Source organism: Lissotriton helveticus, chromosome 10 (assembly GCF_964261635.1).
Source record: "Lissotriton helveticus chromosome 10, aLisHel1.1, whole genome shotgun sequence".
NCBI lineage: Eukaryota > Metazoa > Chordata > Amphibia > Caudata > Salamandridae > Lissotriton > Lissotriton helveticus.
In genome coordinates, this window is record NC_136071.1 from 201,181,440 (window position 1) to 201,199,115 (window position 17,676).

Genomic DNA, 17,676 nt, shown 5'->3' on the forward strand with positions numbered 1-17,676 from the left:
GATTAGTGGGTCAGTGAGACTAATCTATACTACTATTATAAAGCGAGAACTGGGAACCTTTGAGGCGTGTAAACTCCAAAAGTACACCACCAATCACAACACCCAATACAGCGTTGGAAAGGGGAGGTCCACGAGATGGACATAGGCTATAGCACCACACCATATACATTAAGGGGGGAAGAACGTTAGGGGAAAAGTAGTCCTTAGGCGTATGCATACAGTGATAGAACACGGCGTACGGCGTCATGGGCGCATAACGCGGCGTATACGCGATGGTGTGTGGGCGTGGCACGGGGAGGAGCGCGGAACCGACACCCGGTACAGTGAAATGTGCGAGAGCTGCGCCGAAAGTGGAGCCGTGGGAAAAGTAACGCGGCGTTCGGGCGTCCGGCCAGGAGCGCGGAACCGACACCGGGTTAAGGGACTTCCTGGTAGCTGTAAGCTGGCGTCCGGCCAAGAGCGCGGGAGGAGCAAGGAAACGACACCCGGTGAGGTAAGGGAGTTCCTGGTAGCTGTAAGCTGCCGTCCGGCCAAGAGCGCGGGGAGGAGCGCGGAACCGACACCCGGTTCAGTGCAATCTCCGCAATGCTAAAGAGAGCGGCGGCGACAGTGGGGCCGTGGGCCTGAGCCGGCCATCGAGGATGACGCCAGGTAAGGGACTTCCTGGTAGCTGTATTGCCCCCGGACAACGTCAGGACGGGCTGCTAGTCTATAAATAATGTCCAAATGCCCGGTGCTTAATTTAAGCTGGTGGTTGTAGGTGGGGCCGCCAACACTTATTTTTGGTAACTGGCACGTATTTTTCCTCAACAAACTTTGGTCCGAGCAAGAGAAAGGAAAACACAAAAGGGGCAAAGGAGGAAGAGAAAGGCAGCAAAAAATGACAAAGGGCGAAAACAGGAGTGAAAAAAAGATCCAGCAAGAGTGAGACAAAAATATAGGGAATGTCCAGTGGTGGATTAGAGAGGCATGAGGTGGAATCAGTACTATGCAACCCCGCAGTTTGCCCTCCAACCTTCAATAGTGCCGACCACAAACGTCTGAGTGAACGTTTGGGCCACAGCACTTCTTTTACAAACTAAGCAGTGTAGGCACTACATTTAAACATGGTGTCTTAGGTGCTGGCACAAGTTGGCAGATGATCTGTACCGACCTGTAATACCAATTTGTGGGCATAGATGATCATTAAGAATACCGTTCAGGGAAAGAAAAAGCTAGTTTACCGATTTTCTTTTAGATATTTGTGTACATGGTGAAATGAATGGAGCTGAGATATCTGTTAGCTTACACAAAGGGGAACTAAAGGCAAGTTGTAAAAGGGGTAAGGCGAAAGATCAAAACTTTAGACCAGCATTGTGTGTGTCATAGTAGGACATGCTTCCTCGAAATGTTCTATGTGGCTTAAACCACACCACCTCAGGCATAATCACAGTGTTATTTCAGCCTCCCTGTCAGTACACTTGCTAGATCCTGTCATGCGACAGGCGTAGACAAAGTGTTACTTGAATATTCCTGTCTGTACATTTGCAGGATTCTCTTTTGTCACAGGCACAGTGGTAGTTGAGCCTCCGCGTCTGTACACTCACAGGATTCTCTCACATTACTGTCAGAGAGATGGACACAGAGGGGCAGATTTACAAGCCCCTTGCAACACTTTTGCGTCACTTTTCCCATGTTAAAAGTGACGCAAAAGTGGCACAAGGGGCTTGTAAATCTGCCCCAGAGATTTTAATGATTGCTCAGGGAAGAAGTTGTTGGGGAATTGCCATCTATAATATCCATTGTGATCTGTATGGCAGTGTCCAAACCCAAGAACAAACACCCACCCTGTTGGTATCACTTTTAGTCTGATCCACATTTCAGTTAATAAAATGCTTTTAAGTTTGTATGCAAAGTATATGCCCTGGACACAGTGATGCCCCCACTCACAACATTGTTCCCCATCAACCATCAGTGAGGATTATTCAACCCCTCTTTTTCATTCATGGGAGGCCTGAGGGTGAATGTCTCTTTAACCATGTAGAAGTTAGCCGATCAGACACCTAAAAGCCTTGTTCTTTTCCTAAATGTATTTCAATTGAAAACGAGTGAGAAAATCACAAACGCAATGCATATTTGTATTGCTAAGCATCTTTAACCCCTTTGGTGCTATATATACTTGTGCTAAGCCTTTCTTTTGGCTTTTTTGGTGTAGTTCGCGCTTAGGCCCCCATAAACCTTTTGCCCACATAAGCTATACAAGCCAAACGCGAATCCCTTTTTTCCAACATCCTGGGACTTCTGAAGGTACCCAGGGTTTGTGGATTCCCCTGGATGGGACCGAGAAATTAGCCTAAATTGTGGGGTTTAGGGGGAAAAAAGTGCTGCAGAAGAAAGTGTCTGTTTTTCCCTTGCAAATGTCATCAACAAATGATTTACGGTACTATCATCACCATCTTCCCAGGTTTCAGAAACAGGCAGACTTGATTCGGAAAATAAAAAGGTTTTACATAGTTTTGGCATTTTACTGGGAGATGCCCCATTTTGCCTATTTTTTGTGCTTTCAAACTCCTTCCAGTTTGTGGTGGAAATGGGTGTAAAACCCATGGTGGGTTTTTGGAAAGCATGAACATTTCTGAAAACTAGACAAAATTCTCAATTTAGCAAGGGGCATTTGGGTAGAGCCTTCAAGGTTTTTCCACAATAAAAAATAAGTGTTGAAATGAAAATACATTTTGAAATTAGGAGGGAAAAAACTACTATTTGTGACCACGTTTTCATTTTTAACTTTTTGTCAGGATGGCTGATTTACAAAGGTAACATACCATTACATCTGCTAGACTCTTCTGGCTGCGGGGATATATAGGACTTGTGGGTTTTCCAAGAACTCGGGGTACCCACAGCCAATAACTGAGCTGCACCTTGCAATGGTTTTTCATTGTGTACCGGTTATCGAGCAATTCACATTGTAAAATATAAAGGGGCATATTTACAAGCCACTATCGCCACAGGAACGTCACTTTTTTCAATAGGGGCTTCGCCTTATTCACAAGACGGCTTTAAGTCACTTAATGTGGCTTACCGCCGCCTTGTGAATAAGGCCCCCTTTCACGCTACACTTAGCGTGAAAGGGGTGGGCAATGGGTATTGCGTGGGCATTTCGCCACAACACCCATTGATTTTGACGCTGCCCAATATTTACAAGGGTGGCTTAAATATGGGGCAGCACCAAAACTAAGACCAGGGAAAACCTGGTCTTAACATGGCAAAACAAGGAGAAATGCTTTATTTCTCCTCGTTTTTGCTGTTTCTATGTGTTCTGCATTGTGCAGCAAAACACCATTAATTGTTTATGTGCAGGATGGGATACCTTCCTGCACATAAACAATAATTTAAAAAAATTACGAGTTGCAACTTCTATGTGTGCTGCATTCTGCCGCACACATAGAAGTTACAAAATGCCATTACTGATTGAAGGGCACCTTCTTGCACATAAACAATCTTTCCCTGCAATGCAAGCACTCTTGCACAATGGTGCAAGAGTGCCTGCGTTGGCGCTGGGCAGCTACATTTAGTGCTAAGGGAAAGGCAGGGTGCACCGTATTCTAGTGAAAATGGAGCATCCTTGCATTTGGAAACTGTGGGAGCGCGGCATTAGCCTTCTTAACTTAATGCCGTGCTCCGACAGTTTCCTAGTAAATATGCCACAAAGAGTGAAAAATAGGTATCAAGGAAACCTATGTATGTCTGAAATGGGCACAAGATGTGGAATTTAGAAGCAGTGGTTGCACATCTCCGAATTTGTGGGTACCCATACTAGCATGTGAATTAGAGGGCATTTTTCAAAATGTCCTCTTACACACTAGCTTACATTTGGAAGGCACAAATGCAGAGAATACAGTTGAAAATAACACGTGTTCTCCTATTCTGTGTTACCCATAATTCTCCTGATAAAAATGGTACCGCACTTGTGTGAGTAGGGATGGTACCTGTGACAGGAAAGGCCCTAAACGCAACATGGGCATATCAAATTGTTCCACAAAAAAATGACCCTTTTTTGCAATGTGCCTAGTTGTGGATTTTTTGCCCTAGCTCAGCCTGGCACCCATGGAACCCTAGCAAGCCTGTACATTTTTTTAAACTAGACACCTAGGGGAATTCACACTGGGGTGACTTGCGTGGCCCTCCCTAGGTTGTTTTACCAAGAATCTCTTGCAAACCTCAAGCTTTGAGTAAAAAATAAATTTTCCTCACATATCAGAGATGGAAAGTACTGGAATCTGTGGGTAGCCACAAACTTTCTTTCACCTTGCATTCCTCTAAGTCTTTTGATAAAAATTCACTTGTGTGGGTAGGCCTAGTGCCTGCGACAAAAACGTCCCTAAATGCAACATGGGTACATCACATTTTTCTACTCAAAACAGATCCTTTTTTGCAATGTGCCTAGATGTGGATTTTGGGCCCTAGTCAAGCCGGCACCTAGGGAATACCTAGCAAACTTGTACATTTGTGAAAACTAAACACCTAGGAGAATCAAGGATGAGGTGACTTGTGTGTTTCTCACCAGGTTGTTTTAGCCTGAATAATACCATTGGAAAGGGAAGATTCTCACCTTTCCCCTTTCCAATGACACCTCCCCCGTCTGAATTGGTGCTTGGGGGGCTAAGATATGCCCCCGAGCACCGGATGCAGGGAAAATGAAATAAGCCAATCAGCTCTTTTCACTTTCACTTTCAATGCAATGACATCAGGACACCATGCGCCCCCAATCATCATTACATTGAAAAAAAGGACTCAGAATGCTTGGGAAGCTCTTCCTCAGCTCCTGAGGCTAAAATAAACAAGCATTTGCAATGCAATAGGTCTCACATTTACCCGAGTTTAAACTATTGGCATTTTAAATGACAATGCCTTTCATTTATGTTTTAAAAACCAAAACCTAAAAAAAGGCATTGTCATTTACAATGCAAATAGCTCAAATTTGTGTAAATGCGAGACTTAGCGCATTGCAAATGCTTGGTATTTAAAAGGCAGCAAGCAACGCTCTATTACGACGATGCATTGAATGCGCTGGAAAGGTTCGGTCATTATATCAAAACTCGAATCGCAGATACGGCAACCAGATACAGGTGGTCTATTTTTCCAACGCACATGTACACAATCACCACCAACTGAAATCCTGCATAGAGCGATGAAAGGAAACACGCGTGCGTGGCATTATCCACGTCACACCACCCCTAAGTACCTCTGGCACATTTCGCCAGCGATTGGCCTCAGAGCAACTCATCTAACGCTTCCTATTGGTGCGTCCGCAGCTCCTGCTTCTGACTGGTACACTTCTTCCCTGATCCCGCGGGAGTCTCTCGCTTTTCATAGTTCACTCTCAGAGGATGGGCACTGACAAAGCCCCCCCTACTTCCATGTCTTCCTGGGCAGCAGTTGCAGCGTCGCACCCCGTTGAGCATGGGCTTTAGTAGGAGAGCGAACACTGCTTCCCTCAAGCAGGACGTAACACAAATGCAATATTTATCTCCACTGAAGCGGAGAGGCTGATCATCGGTGGCGCCATGCGTCTGCGCATGGCAACCAGCAGGGTGCGGTAGTACTGCTCAGATAGCGTGTCTTGCGGGCAATAGGTAATTAATGGAAAGTGGCTGTTTTTATGTCATTTTGTAAAATGTTTTTTATTTATTGCTCAGATGTTTTAGAGACAACTCTCATCACCAACCCGTAATTTATAAACCACATTTTCTAATTAAACCTCCTCAACAACTCCCACCAAATTATACATACACTGCCAGCAGCCACTGTCACCGGTATCAGTCCCCACCCGCTGCCTATAGGAAAAACAAGCGCAGTCCTGCGGCCGGGAAAGTGAATCAGTACTCGTGCATGCAGAGCATTTGCCTTGCGGGAGCGAGCAGCTGCAGGTGCGATAATTACAAACAGAGGGCGCCGCTGCTCGCTCCTGCAAGGCAAACGCTCTGCATGCATGAGTACTCATTGGAAACAGTGCAAAACCTGCATGAGTTTCCAAAAAGTACAGTGCATGGCAAGTTGTCCCTCCTAAGCAACGCTTGCGCGCTGCGTAGGCAAGACCTAAAATAGGAAATCCCTCTGGTGTGAAGAACACCAGAAGCATTACCTGCCTTGTGTGTGAGGACGGCATGGAGCCTTCATCTTCATCGAACAAGTTAAATCATCTAAACTAAGCATGAAAAAAGATTTCATATAAGGACCATCTAGTGAATGATGTCAGAATAGTTTTTACAGCACAACCACATATCATCAAACTCTTTTTGTTGTTGGTTGTTAATGATGTAAGATTGGGTAACAGAACATATTTTTGTTTTCACTGGAAGGCCCCTTTAAACTCTGTTACTTGTTTAATTAGGTCAGTTCTGTGCTGTATCCTAGGATTAGGAAGAGTGGGAGAAAATATTAGTCTTGGTCAATTTGACTAGTAGTGCATGGTTCCTACTGCCACAGTTTCCCAATATGACTTAAAGGTGACATAACAAATAACATATATTTTTTAATTAATGCAAAGCCTAATGGCATGATGATAAGCCTTGCTGGATTAAAAGCAGTGAAGTTATTGGCTAATGCAGGTGTTTGTCTTTCCATGATAGATCCGACTATTTATCAGCTATGACAATGCAACCAAGCAACTGGACACTGTATATGACATCACACCAAAACATGCTGAAGCTTTTCTCGAAAGAATTGATTCATCTGGATTTGATATGAGGAATATAACCACTCTCTACAGGTATGTATGCATCCTTTCTCATCACAATCCAAGAACTTGATACTGTCCACCCTACAAACATTAAAACTGATTTCCATTGAAGCAAAATCTCAGCACATCAGCAGGGCAGCCCACGGCAATGGATGTGCTGTTGTGGAATGATAGTATGAGCCTGTTATTAGTCTTTGGGTGAGTCCATACATAGCTGATATCCGCACTCATTCCCTTATGTGGTTTGGTCCTTTGCCCAGTGGGAAGGTATGTTGTCCTCTTTTTTGGTGTTGTAAATAACATGTTCAGAGATTTCCTTGCCATAGTGTTGTATTGGGCAGAAGTCTACTTGGCCGCATAGGTCACCTTCCAGGAAGTGAAGCATTCGATTCCAAGATGACAGATCTTTTGAGATGTCAGAGGTTATCATTGTGTAGCCTTGGAGACTGCCCAGCCAACACTCCCATGCTGGAAGCAAGTGAATATATATTAATATTTTAGAAGAGTGCAGCAACATATTGTCTGTAGTGTGTTGGCAGGAGGCAAATGCCAACAGAACTGAAGACCTTTAGACTGTTCTCCTACTAAGCCTTAGTTCCTACTAGCGCACAAGGATCTTAAGACCATCTGTTTCAAATTCCGGAAGAAATCTCATTGGCTTTGCTTACTTCGATTTTTTTTGTTGTTTTATCATCTGTGTCCATTCATTGGGGAGCGGGTGCTCTTCTGTAAAAAAAATTACTCTCTGCTTTTTCACTGATAAAGCAAGTAATTCATTGCCCTGACAAATGTCTAAGGCCCAAGGCTACATCTAAGTTCAAGAAACATTGCTGTATGTCTTTGACCCCATTCCAGCATCTCCAGAGGAAAGAGTTTTAAACATTCTTTAGACCTCTATACAGCTGCGGCTCCTCTGCTAAGGTGGAGGAGCGTTTGAGAGCAGTGGAAAAAGAAAAAAGAAAATGATAATAACACAAAGTATTTATTATTTTATTTTTAGTACGGGCTATGGGGTTGGGTTAGGTCGCGGCTGGGATCACAGGGAGGAGTGGTGGGCATCATAAGTATGCATGACAGTTTAGCTGGCTGTATTGGGCATGGCAAACAGTCATGCTCACTTAGCATTTTTCCACCTAGCTGTGTTGCACAGCCGGGTGGAGAACCGTCTAAGGACTCCTAGGCACTGCTAAACAAGCCAATCAGACCAATCATGACCCTGCTGTCCTACAGGTGGTACAAACGGGGGTGGTGGTGATGGACGGAGCATCTGAACCAATCAAACACTCACACCCAGTCAACAGATCTGGGTTTAATCCATCACCGTTCTTTAGCCCACTCTGCCACCCCAGTTCAGACATGGCCATATGCAAATCAGTCTGACCCTGTGCCTCATGGGAACAGTCCAGCCCGAACTGCCAAGCCATGCCTTCCCTGGACCGGATTCAAGCTTCCTAGGACTGGTGACTGCAGCATCGTGATCAGCTAAGCAGAGCCTTTTAATCAGTTAAATGATTTTCTTATCTCCCCCCAGCCCTTCCCCACAACACCCATTCCACAGCACCCGCCACATCATCCACAGAATGTTGTTCATTTACATTGCTCATACTTCAGGTTTTACAAAACTAAAATCATGGTTGTATCTTTATTAGGGCTGATAAAAGTTAAAAACTATCACTATGTTCTCTGAGCTGCTGGTTCTGGCTGACCGTTAATAAAGCATTGAGAGTGTTTGATGTGGGAATAAGGGAAGGATGGAACAATCCTGGGCAAAGAAAAAATTTATCGGGCGGGCAGAAATCTGCAAAGCAGCTTCATTGGTGACTCGTTGCACTTTTGTACAACATTAGAGATTGTCTTTGTTAGGCAGACATCAAATCTACATTTGGGGAAAGTGTGATAAAGGTTGTGAAACACTGAAACTTTAATAGTGATTAATAAGTTTCATGGAGGATGCAGTGTTCGGTCGCCTGATGTGCTTTTAATGTCTGCTGTTTTTTATTATTTTGCTCTTCCTCATAGGTAGGAACTGTGATGAGGCAGTTTGATCATCTGGTGATGGCCGATTGCTCCTCAGTAATCTTCATTACTTCAAATTCTTGGCTTCCTGATCATGGTCCATCTATTCTACTCTCAACTCTTACAGCTGCCCCCAATGGCCATAACTGATATTGTTACTGCTGGGTGCAAACAAGGAATGCATCATGAGAGGCACAGATATTTACAGAGGGAAAAGTGGTGCCGACTTGCAATCTATATTTTAAGAAAGAAAACAGAGGAATTGCAGCATAGGCAGCGCAGGGTTTTAAAAATCACAGAAAAGCAGTTGAATTGTCTGTCTCTTGAGTGAGGACTTGCCTCGTGGCCAATGACTGTGATGAGGAAGGTGATCAAGTTGGCAATTGGAGCAGACTAGATGACAGGGTGAGAGGGCAGAACAGTGTATGAAAGTGGAATAAGGGCGGAAAACGAGCTATGGGGACAGTGGCATAGCCAGCCCTTTCGCTGCCTGTGGGATGCGCATTGAAGAGCGGGGGTGCTGGCAAGATTCCGCCGTTTCGCTTGCTGCCCCATGGCGGACGATTGAAGATTGGGGGGGGGGGAATTACTGCCCGAGACAGCAGGTAAGAGCGGGGGAAGGTCACCACCCCCAAAACTTGTGCTGCCGGGGTAGACCACACCCGCTTCTTATGCCACTGTCTGGGGATATGTTGTGTCCCACAACATAACAATGAACCCCTTTAGCTGACCAGAGTACTCATGGAAATGTTCTCTAAAAGAGCAGTAATTACCTATATGTATGTCACAGCAGCCAAGATACCTGACATGGAAAACATAACAGGATAGCCCTGAGAAAACTGCCCTCTGCTGAGGAGATGGGGCTACCAGAGGTGGAATTGGGGGTCTTGCAGTTGTCCATCATTTAAAGAGGCGTGGCATGCTGACTCTGACTGCTCTAAATCAGTACCATTAATACACTATCATTGGAGCAGCCTGACTGATTCAGATTGAAGTTTTAAGTCATGGAAGAAGAGTGCCCACAAAACAGAGATGTACACTGCCAGACACAGGAATGATTCATGGAGTATGTTGCCCAAATGTAAAATAGAACATAAATATGCTTATAATGAATGAATTTAATACACTCTGTAATGCCGCTCTTTGCTAATAATTCTTCTTCTTTCTGTATCCCAGGCTTGGCCTATTGGTTTGCTTTTATGACATCTTTCAACACATGGATGGGAGTTTGGCACAAGTTTTGCTGCATCAGATGATCAAATGTAACCAACTCAGAGGCTTCCATGCTGAGGTCCAGAAGGTACTCATGAAAGATGTTCATGCTCTTACCATGCTTTGGCTTTAACTTTACAAATATTTTTTACCCCTGTGTAAAAATGTGTCTGAGAAATATGGACACTATTGGGCTCGATACAGAATCCAGTTTTGGCCTTAAGCATATATTTACAGTCGGAGTTGGCTTCATTTATGCCTGTTACGCATACATTTGCAAAGGACATTGTGTCTTCTAGGTAACTTCACTGTGTTGTAACAGAAAAAACCCAAAAATAAGAACATGTCGGTTCTATAAGCAAGGAGTCTAAAGATGATCCAAATGCTTTGAGTATTTTCTAATTCTAACATTCTGCATTATTTATTCACTCCAGGGGCTATTTTAAGCTAATTGACGGACTGTATAAATTGAAGGCAAGATGCCTCTTTAGGGAAGAGTCGAGGGTGAGGCTATTCCAAGTTTTCAAAGCCTGAGCTGAAAAAGGATCTTCCAACATACATTAGTGTCTTAAAGCAGTTGATAAAACAAAGAGGGTTCTGACTGGAGAATCGTGGCAAGTCAATTTATGAAGGTAACCATGGTTGGTGCTCTGATATCTGTACAATATACAGAACATGTTCCTGAATTCAACTGGGAACTTTCATTAAAGCTTGCTGTGGTCCTGTTTCTATATGTTAGATACATTTTGCTTATTTTTTCCCTGTGCGACTGGATTTTAATTTTTGGGAGGCTAATGCAGAGAACATTGCAGTAGTACAACTAGGCCATGACGGATCAATTCAATTCAATTCAATTAAAAAAAGTCTTTATTGTGATTATTCATCTTAAAAGACAGATAAAATACAAAATACAGCTGGGCGCAACCATAATTACACCGTAAAACTGTCATTACAAATTTGCTATTAAAGATAAAAATATAAATACCTATATTTACAATTTTAAAAATAGAATTCATTAAAACAGGATTAAATATGTCACACGCACAAGACTTTACATAACCGGATCATGTGTAAGTTCTATGCAGTTGCTGCCTTACATGAGGGGGAGGGAGATTCTAAAGGAGAGAACATTGGAAGTTATTCCGTTTACCACTGCATTGATTTATGGGCTGAAGTTGAGATCTGAATCATAGATGATTCCCAGGTTTCGGACCTACTGGCCAAAAGCCAGTTAAATGCCAGTGTTACTCTTGTCACACCATCACAGAATAGAACACCTGTTCAAATAGAAGTGTCTTTCTTTCATCCAAAAATACATGGTCTGGTCACTTGGTAATGTTAGGCGCCACTCAGAATTGTTCTATAAACAATGTGCATCTGGGAATCATCTGTGTTCATCTGTAGTTGTACCTTCTGATGGTGTGGTACTAGAGTAAAGCAAACTATGTAAATATTGAAGAGAAATGGGTAGGGGCAGGCCGGTCGAGAAACCAAAAGCAGCCCTGGCACAAATGTTCAAACCAGCCCCACTGCAGCAGTAATGAGGGCATGGGGGCAGGTTGGGATCATGGTCAACCCATCCTGATCGGAAAGCAGAGCCTTGAGCCTGCACATTACCAGGAAAATACCACATGGCCAGTCCAGACCTGGAAGTTGGATGCCACTTATAGAACTCTGCACTGCACTTTACAAGAAGAAGAGATAGATGTACATACTTGCCAACTCCAGTTTGGAGAATAGATTAAATACAGTCATGAGCTATTCCTCAAAGAGGTGTGGCGCCGTGGCCAGGGCGATTGCCGCTGGAATCTGGGGACCACGGTTCGATCCCCGGCTCCGGCGGCAGGTCAGCCCAGCACCATGTGACTCTGGGCAATAGCTCGCTTAATCTTCCCGACGGCCCCCCAGCGCCTAGAGAACCTTACGGGTGATTGTGCGCTTTACAAATGTGGACTTTACTTTATACAATAACCCATTCCTTTAATCTTCTCCATAGAATGATATGGTTGACTGTGTTGTAGGCAGCTGACAAATTTGCTTTTTACAAGCAAAATGTGAATTCCACGAACTATTCTAAAGACATTTTTGGAATTGTTTCCGAACTTTCAAACCCCGACAGAGTCTCACTACCCATTTCCCCAACTAAGAACTTATGCAACTCACTTAACACCTTCCTTATTGATAAAATCAAGATCATTAAAGACATCATCCCCAAAAGCTAACTTCCTAATGAAACCATTCTGGAAGAAAGGAATCCCACCCTAATCGCCTTCCCTGTTATCAGCAAGGATTGACTGGTGGACCTGCTGATTCAAGGAAAATCGGGCTCTCAAAATGACACTTGCCCCCCGAAAGTCTTAAAAACTGTATTCACTAATTTACCTGACCCAGCTTTATCCCTTCTCAACCTGTTTCTTAGCCAAGGCAAGGTACCTAGCTCATTTGAGGAGGCTGTAATGGTACCCCTTCAAAAGAAAGCTGGTGAAGATCAACTTGCATTGGAACATTATCATCCCATATCCCTGCTAGCCTTCTTAGCAAAGGTATAGAAGGTACATGGAGCTTGAAAGCTCTGCTTCTTCTAGAAGAAGTCAAAATTCATCGATCGCTGTCAAGCCTGCTGCCGCCCGTCTCATTCCACAGAAGCTGCCATCCTCTCAATGATAGATTACATGTGTGAAGAATGTAACAGGGGCTTCACCCATGCACTGGTTTGCCTCGCCCTATCGGTGGCCTTCAACACGGTTGACCAGAATCTCCTGATGGACTGTGTCTAGGCCACAGTGTTGCGGTGCCCAGCGCTCATCTGGATCATTTCCTTTTTAAAGGACCAATCACAATTATTCTGTCTGACCCCATTCAACTCATCCAAAGTCCATTTAAACTGTAGAGTATGGCAGGGCTCCTCCATTTCTCCACATCTTCCCAATTTATACATACACCCCCTAGTCCACATCCTTAAAAATATGAACTTCAAAATCTACAATGCGGCAGATGACATGCAGCTACTTTTCAACATTGACAACTCCCCTGAATCAAAGGATATCTTCCAAAATACAATGCTCATCATCCGTGACTGGATGAACAGCAACAATCTAAAATTAGACTCAGATAAAACTAAGATTGTCATCCCCAGGAGCAAGTTCGACTTTTGGAATGCACCATGTTGGCCTTCGAGATGGGAACTCCCCTAAGAAATCAGTAAAAAGTCTTGGGATCCTTATTGACGCAGAACTCTCTATGAAAACCCAACTTGGAGCAGTGATCTCCTCCTGCTTTCTACTACTCTGCAGAATCACGAAATCGGAAAATTCCTCCCTCCTGAGGCCATAATTCAAGCTATAATATAGCCTTATAGCCCGCCGTAGAGGGCTATACCGGCTATTAAAGGCCCTCTCCAGCGTTAAAGGCCCCGAGCCGAAGGCGAGGGCCTTTAACAAGGGAGAGGGACTTTAATAGCGGTATAGCCCATCTACGAAGGGCTATAAGGCTATTAGAACATTCTGTTACTAGAGTACAGAATGTTCTAACAAAATAAACAAAGCCTTTTGGGAGCGTGAGGGGATTGGAATCTCCTCAGGCTCCATGAACCCTTTGTTCACAGCCAGAGCTGTGAACAAAGAAACATTGGAATGTTGGAGCTCCAGGATTATACCAGCCATTATAAGCCCAGAGCACTCCGTTGTTTTCAATGGAGCTCCCAACATTCCAATGTTCTGATCCAGAATAGACTATGCCAACTTTCTCTATGGGGGGCCTCCCAAAATGCCTCAATCATAGGCTTCAAATAGTTTAGAACTAGGCATCCCGAATAGTCTTCCAACAACCCAGACATTGCTACATCATCCCTTTGATGGAATTTTTTTTACTGCGTTCTGGTGGAACAAAGAACTATCTTTAAAACTGGTTGCATCATCATCAAAACCCTCAATGGAAAAAGCCCTGTCTTCATCACAGCGCCAGTTATAAAAAATACACCCCCAAAAGAACACTACGATTCACTGTCATGAACTACCTGACGACACCCAAGTTCAAAAAGAAGAGAATGGGTGCTCCTGATTCTCAGTCTTCACTCCCCGCATCTGGAACTCCTTCCCTATTGAGATCAAAATAGCTCCAAGCTACATGAAATAAGACAATTGTTAAAAACATGGCTATTCAGGCAAGAACACGGCTGGTGCCTAACCCAGCAACTTTGCCATCAGTTCCTATTACCCCAGTGCCAAGAAACCGATTGGTGAATGTGTGCATAACAAATACTGGTAACATAACATAACAAATCTGAGTCATATTGAGGGGTTAAAATTGGGATAAAGGGGGCAACTTTGTGATATGCTTTGTAGTCAAACGGTTCACAATGTTACTTTGATTACCCCTAGAACTTTAGCGAGTTGACCTCCATGATGACAGAAATTCTATAAAAGGAATGATGTATTCCTCACAGCGTCCTCTGTGTTTAAAACTGAGCATCTCTCCAGGTAAACATCTATCCAGTGTTTACCTCTCTTCCATTCTCATTCTGAACAAACAGATATTTTGTCCATCCATTCTCATCCTAAATTAAAGCTATTTTTCAAAACGTGTTGGATTAAATTTTATGTGGCACATAGAGCATCGACTACTAGAGCTACTCTATACTCCTTAAACAAATGAAAGGCCTTCCTTCAGCCTTAAGATATCTCCCCTCGCAGGTAACTCCCTTGTGGTGTCTCGTATTCACCATGGCAGTTCAATTCTGACTAGTCTACCAAAAGTCATCCTTGAGTCGTTGAAATAATTCTACACTTGGCAACCAGACCGGTTGCTGAACCAAAGCAATTTAATCTTATCATCCTATTCTAAAAGGATTACACTATTTTCCTTTGCAAGCCAGCAGTGCCTTTATCTAGCTCTGCAAATCAGTCTTTCTCTGGTGTAGCCCCACCCATCTGGAATTCATTGACAGAAGACATTAGATGTATTGAGGATCTTATAACTTTCTGAAAAAACTTAAGATACATCTTTTTCAACTGCACCAAAATTGTTATACTCTCCTGATCTCTCACTTGGTCCTTCTTACACTTTATTTCATGTCTACCCACTTCTTCATTCAGTATATATGGCTCTATTCTTTCCACTCTCTTTTCTTCAAATATTAACTTTATAACTGCTGTCTGAACCCTCTGAAAACAATTCTTGAAAGTGCAAGTTACCTTCTTTCCCACACCTACAAACCTTAGTTTTTCCTCTTTGCGTTCAGTTTCCAACATCATTTGACCTCCTGCATTCCCATCTCCCTATAACTCCTCTTACCTCCATGACTCTTACTCTTCAAATATCAAGTTCTATCTCCTCCTTCTGGTACTCTGTACTCTGAGATTACAGTTCTCTACCATACTGGTAACGCCTTCGTCTCATCTCCCTCCTCGCCACCTTCCTGCTCTTCATATCTGATTTCTATTATCCTCTTTCCTTTAGTCATTCCCCTTTTAGAAATGTTTTTGATTTATCGGAACTCTCTATCATGTTACCATGCATCTCTCTTGTTAGCACACTTCTGCTTTATATTGAGTTCCTATTTTGAATGTGTTCACTTTTGGACCAATCGTCTTTGTTCATCTGTACTGGTATATTCAAAGTTAATTGTAAGAGGGTGAATTGTCTTGCTTAATAATTGGTTTGCAGTGAAGAACACTGACACTGCCTCATAATGCCGCTACTAAGCACGGGTGGTGTGGCGGGGTGGTGGAGGGGTGAAAAATAAAAATACACTCACTTACCTGAATGTCGCTGGGTGTTACCGCCTCTGCCCGCACCCAAGCAGGAAGGAAAACGAAAATGATAGTTATTATCGTTTTCCTTTTTACACTGCTTGCAGAGCAGTGGGGCGACGCTCCTCCACGTTAGCGGAGGAGCCACCACTGATTAAATGAATAAATACATGTGATGTTCTTACAAAAACAATCACTGTTTTCAAAAAACCTTTAAGCGCAAAGTGATTGGGTTATCAAAGTCCCAAACTCACCAGCCTTAAAGAAAGATTGGGTGGCACTCCTCTTTTTTCAATTGCCCCATTACCCCAGTGTTTTTATTGACCGCGACCCAGATTCTGAAGGTGCATTTGTATTAGTAAAGATTGATGGAAACACGCTTATATTGTCTAGTGTGTATGCACCTACCACAAACATACTGAAATTCAGTAGAGCATTATCCAGTTAAATCCTACCTCATGTACTTAAAATAATCCACCAGGGGAAGTACAATAGGAATTTTGATATTAACAATCTGCTAGGCCCCTGTGTTGCACATCATGCCATGCCGCTCATTCTGAGCCGCGGACTGTGCCTTTGTATCAAATTTTACCAAACGATTTTATTAAAACTGTAATTGTAATGATTATTTAAAAAAAAAGGAGGGGCGTGGCCAAGATGGTGGGCTGAGCGGTCGCACCATCCGCGAGCTCCCGTAATCCTGGGCCCTTGAACCACTAATCTTCGCTGATCTCCCCCCAAATACCTGGAGATTGGCGCCAGACACGAGAGAGCACACAGCGACACTGCCCAAGGCTCCGTGAGGTCCTGTGGTCGCAGCGACGGGGCTTCGGAGTGAGCCTGGAGGTGGAGACAGCACGGGGAACCGACCGAGTGCTGAGGCGGCCGGAATCACGGAGCAGCGGAGCCACGCCGGGGCCGACTTCACACGGCACAGACCACCTGGAGGTAACGGTCGGCCCCCGCACGAACCCCCAGCGAGATCCAGCAGCGGGGGTGCACGCGGTGCCCGAGGACCAAGACCGCTGGGCGACAGGCCGGCGTAGGATCGCTACGCAAAGCCGGGGACGCGGCCTGTCGTTGGGCCTCTGGCTGCAAGACTTCCCCCCGACCCACCGATACTCGGCGTCGGGGGTGAGGACACACCAACGACCCACCCGGAGCCCCAGGAGAGCCTTGACACGGCACGGACCGCCTGGAGGCACTGGTTGGCCCCCGCACGAACTCCCAAAAAAATCTCATTCTTAATCCCATTTCCCAAGCCCACTCCCCCTCTCTATCCGGAAACATCGAAAGAGATGCCGACCTCTTCCATAACTGGCTCTCACAAGAAATTATAAAACGTAGCCCCACTAATCATCATGATAGAATCCAGAAGAAAACTAAAAACAACGCTCCCTGGTTCACACCTGACTTAGCCTCCGTACATCTAATCTGCAGGAAAGCAGAGCGTAAATGGCGTCGAACCTATGACAATGACGACTGCCGCGACTATATCCTTCAGAGGAAAAACTATCTCTCCGCCATCAAATCGGCCAAGAGAGCGTTCTACGTAAAAGCCATCAAAGAAGCCAGCCAAAAACAAAAAACATTATTTACGATAGTAAAGACCTTCACTCATCCCAAAACTCTCCAACCCGAAATCCCCCCATCCCAAGAGCTATGCGACAAGATCTCAGAATACTTTGACGAAAAAATTACCTCCATCCAAAAGAACTTCCCCCCTCCCCAAACCCCCCATGGACTTCTCCATCCCGATCAACCTTGCCCGACAGCTGGCAGTCTTAAAAACTTCACCCCGGTCACCCTGGCCCCAAACCAGAGATGCCATTCTTTCTTGCAAATCCGGCTCCCCTTCCGACCCCTGTCCCCCCAAGATTCTCCATCAAATCATTGATGAGAGAAACCCTATCGTCAATGACATTATCAACCTGTCTCTCAGTTCTGGATCTGTTCCTCGCTTATGGAAAAAGGGTG

The 17,676-nt window shown here is 44.3% G+C and overlaps 1 protein-coding gene across 2 annotated transcripts in view; it reads left to right on the plus strand.

The window, feature by feature from the left end:
• The first annotated feature begins 273 nt into the window (after positions 1 to 273).
• OTOA (otoancorin) overlaps positions 274 to 17,676 on the plus strand; it is a 185,815-nt gene continuing 168,412 nt past the window's right edge. For both annotated transcript variants that reach the window (XM_078665134.1, XM_078665135.1), the window contains exons 1-3: positions 274 to 493; positions 6,612 to 6,751; positions 9,914 to 10,037. In XM_078665134.1, the coding sequence (XP_078521260.1) occupies positions 329 to 493; positions 6,612 to 6,751; positions 9,914 to 10,037 (429 nt within the window). In that variant the 5' untranslated portion in view covers positions 274 to 328. The remainder of the gene's footprint in view (positions 494 to 6,611; positions 6,752 to 9,913; positions 10,038 to 17,676) is intronic.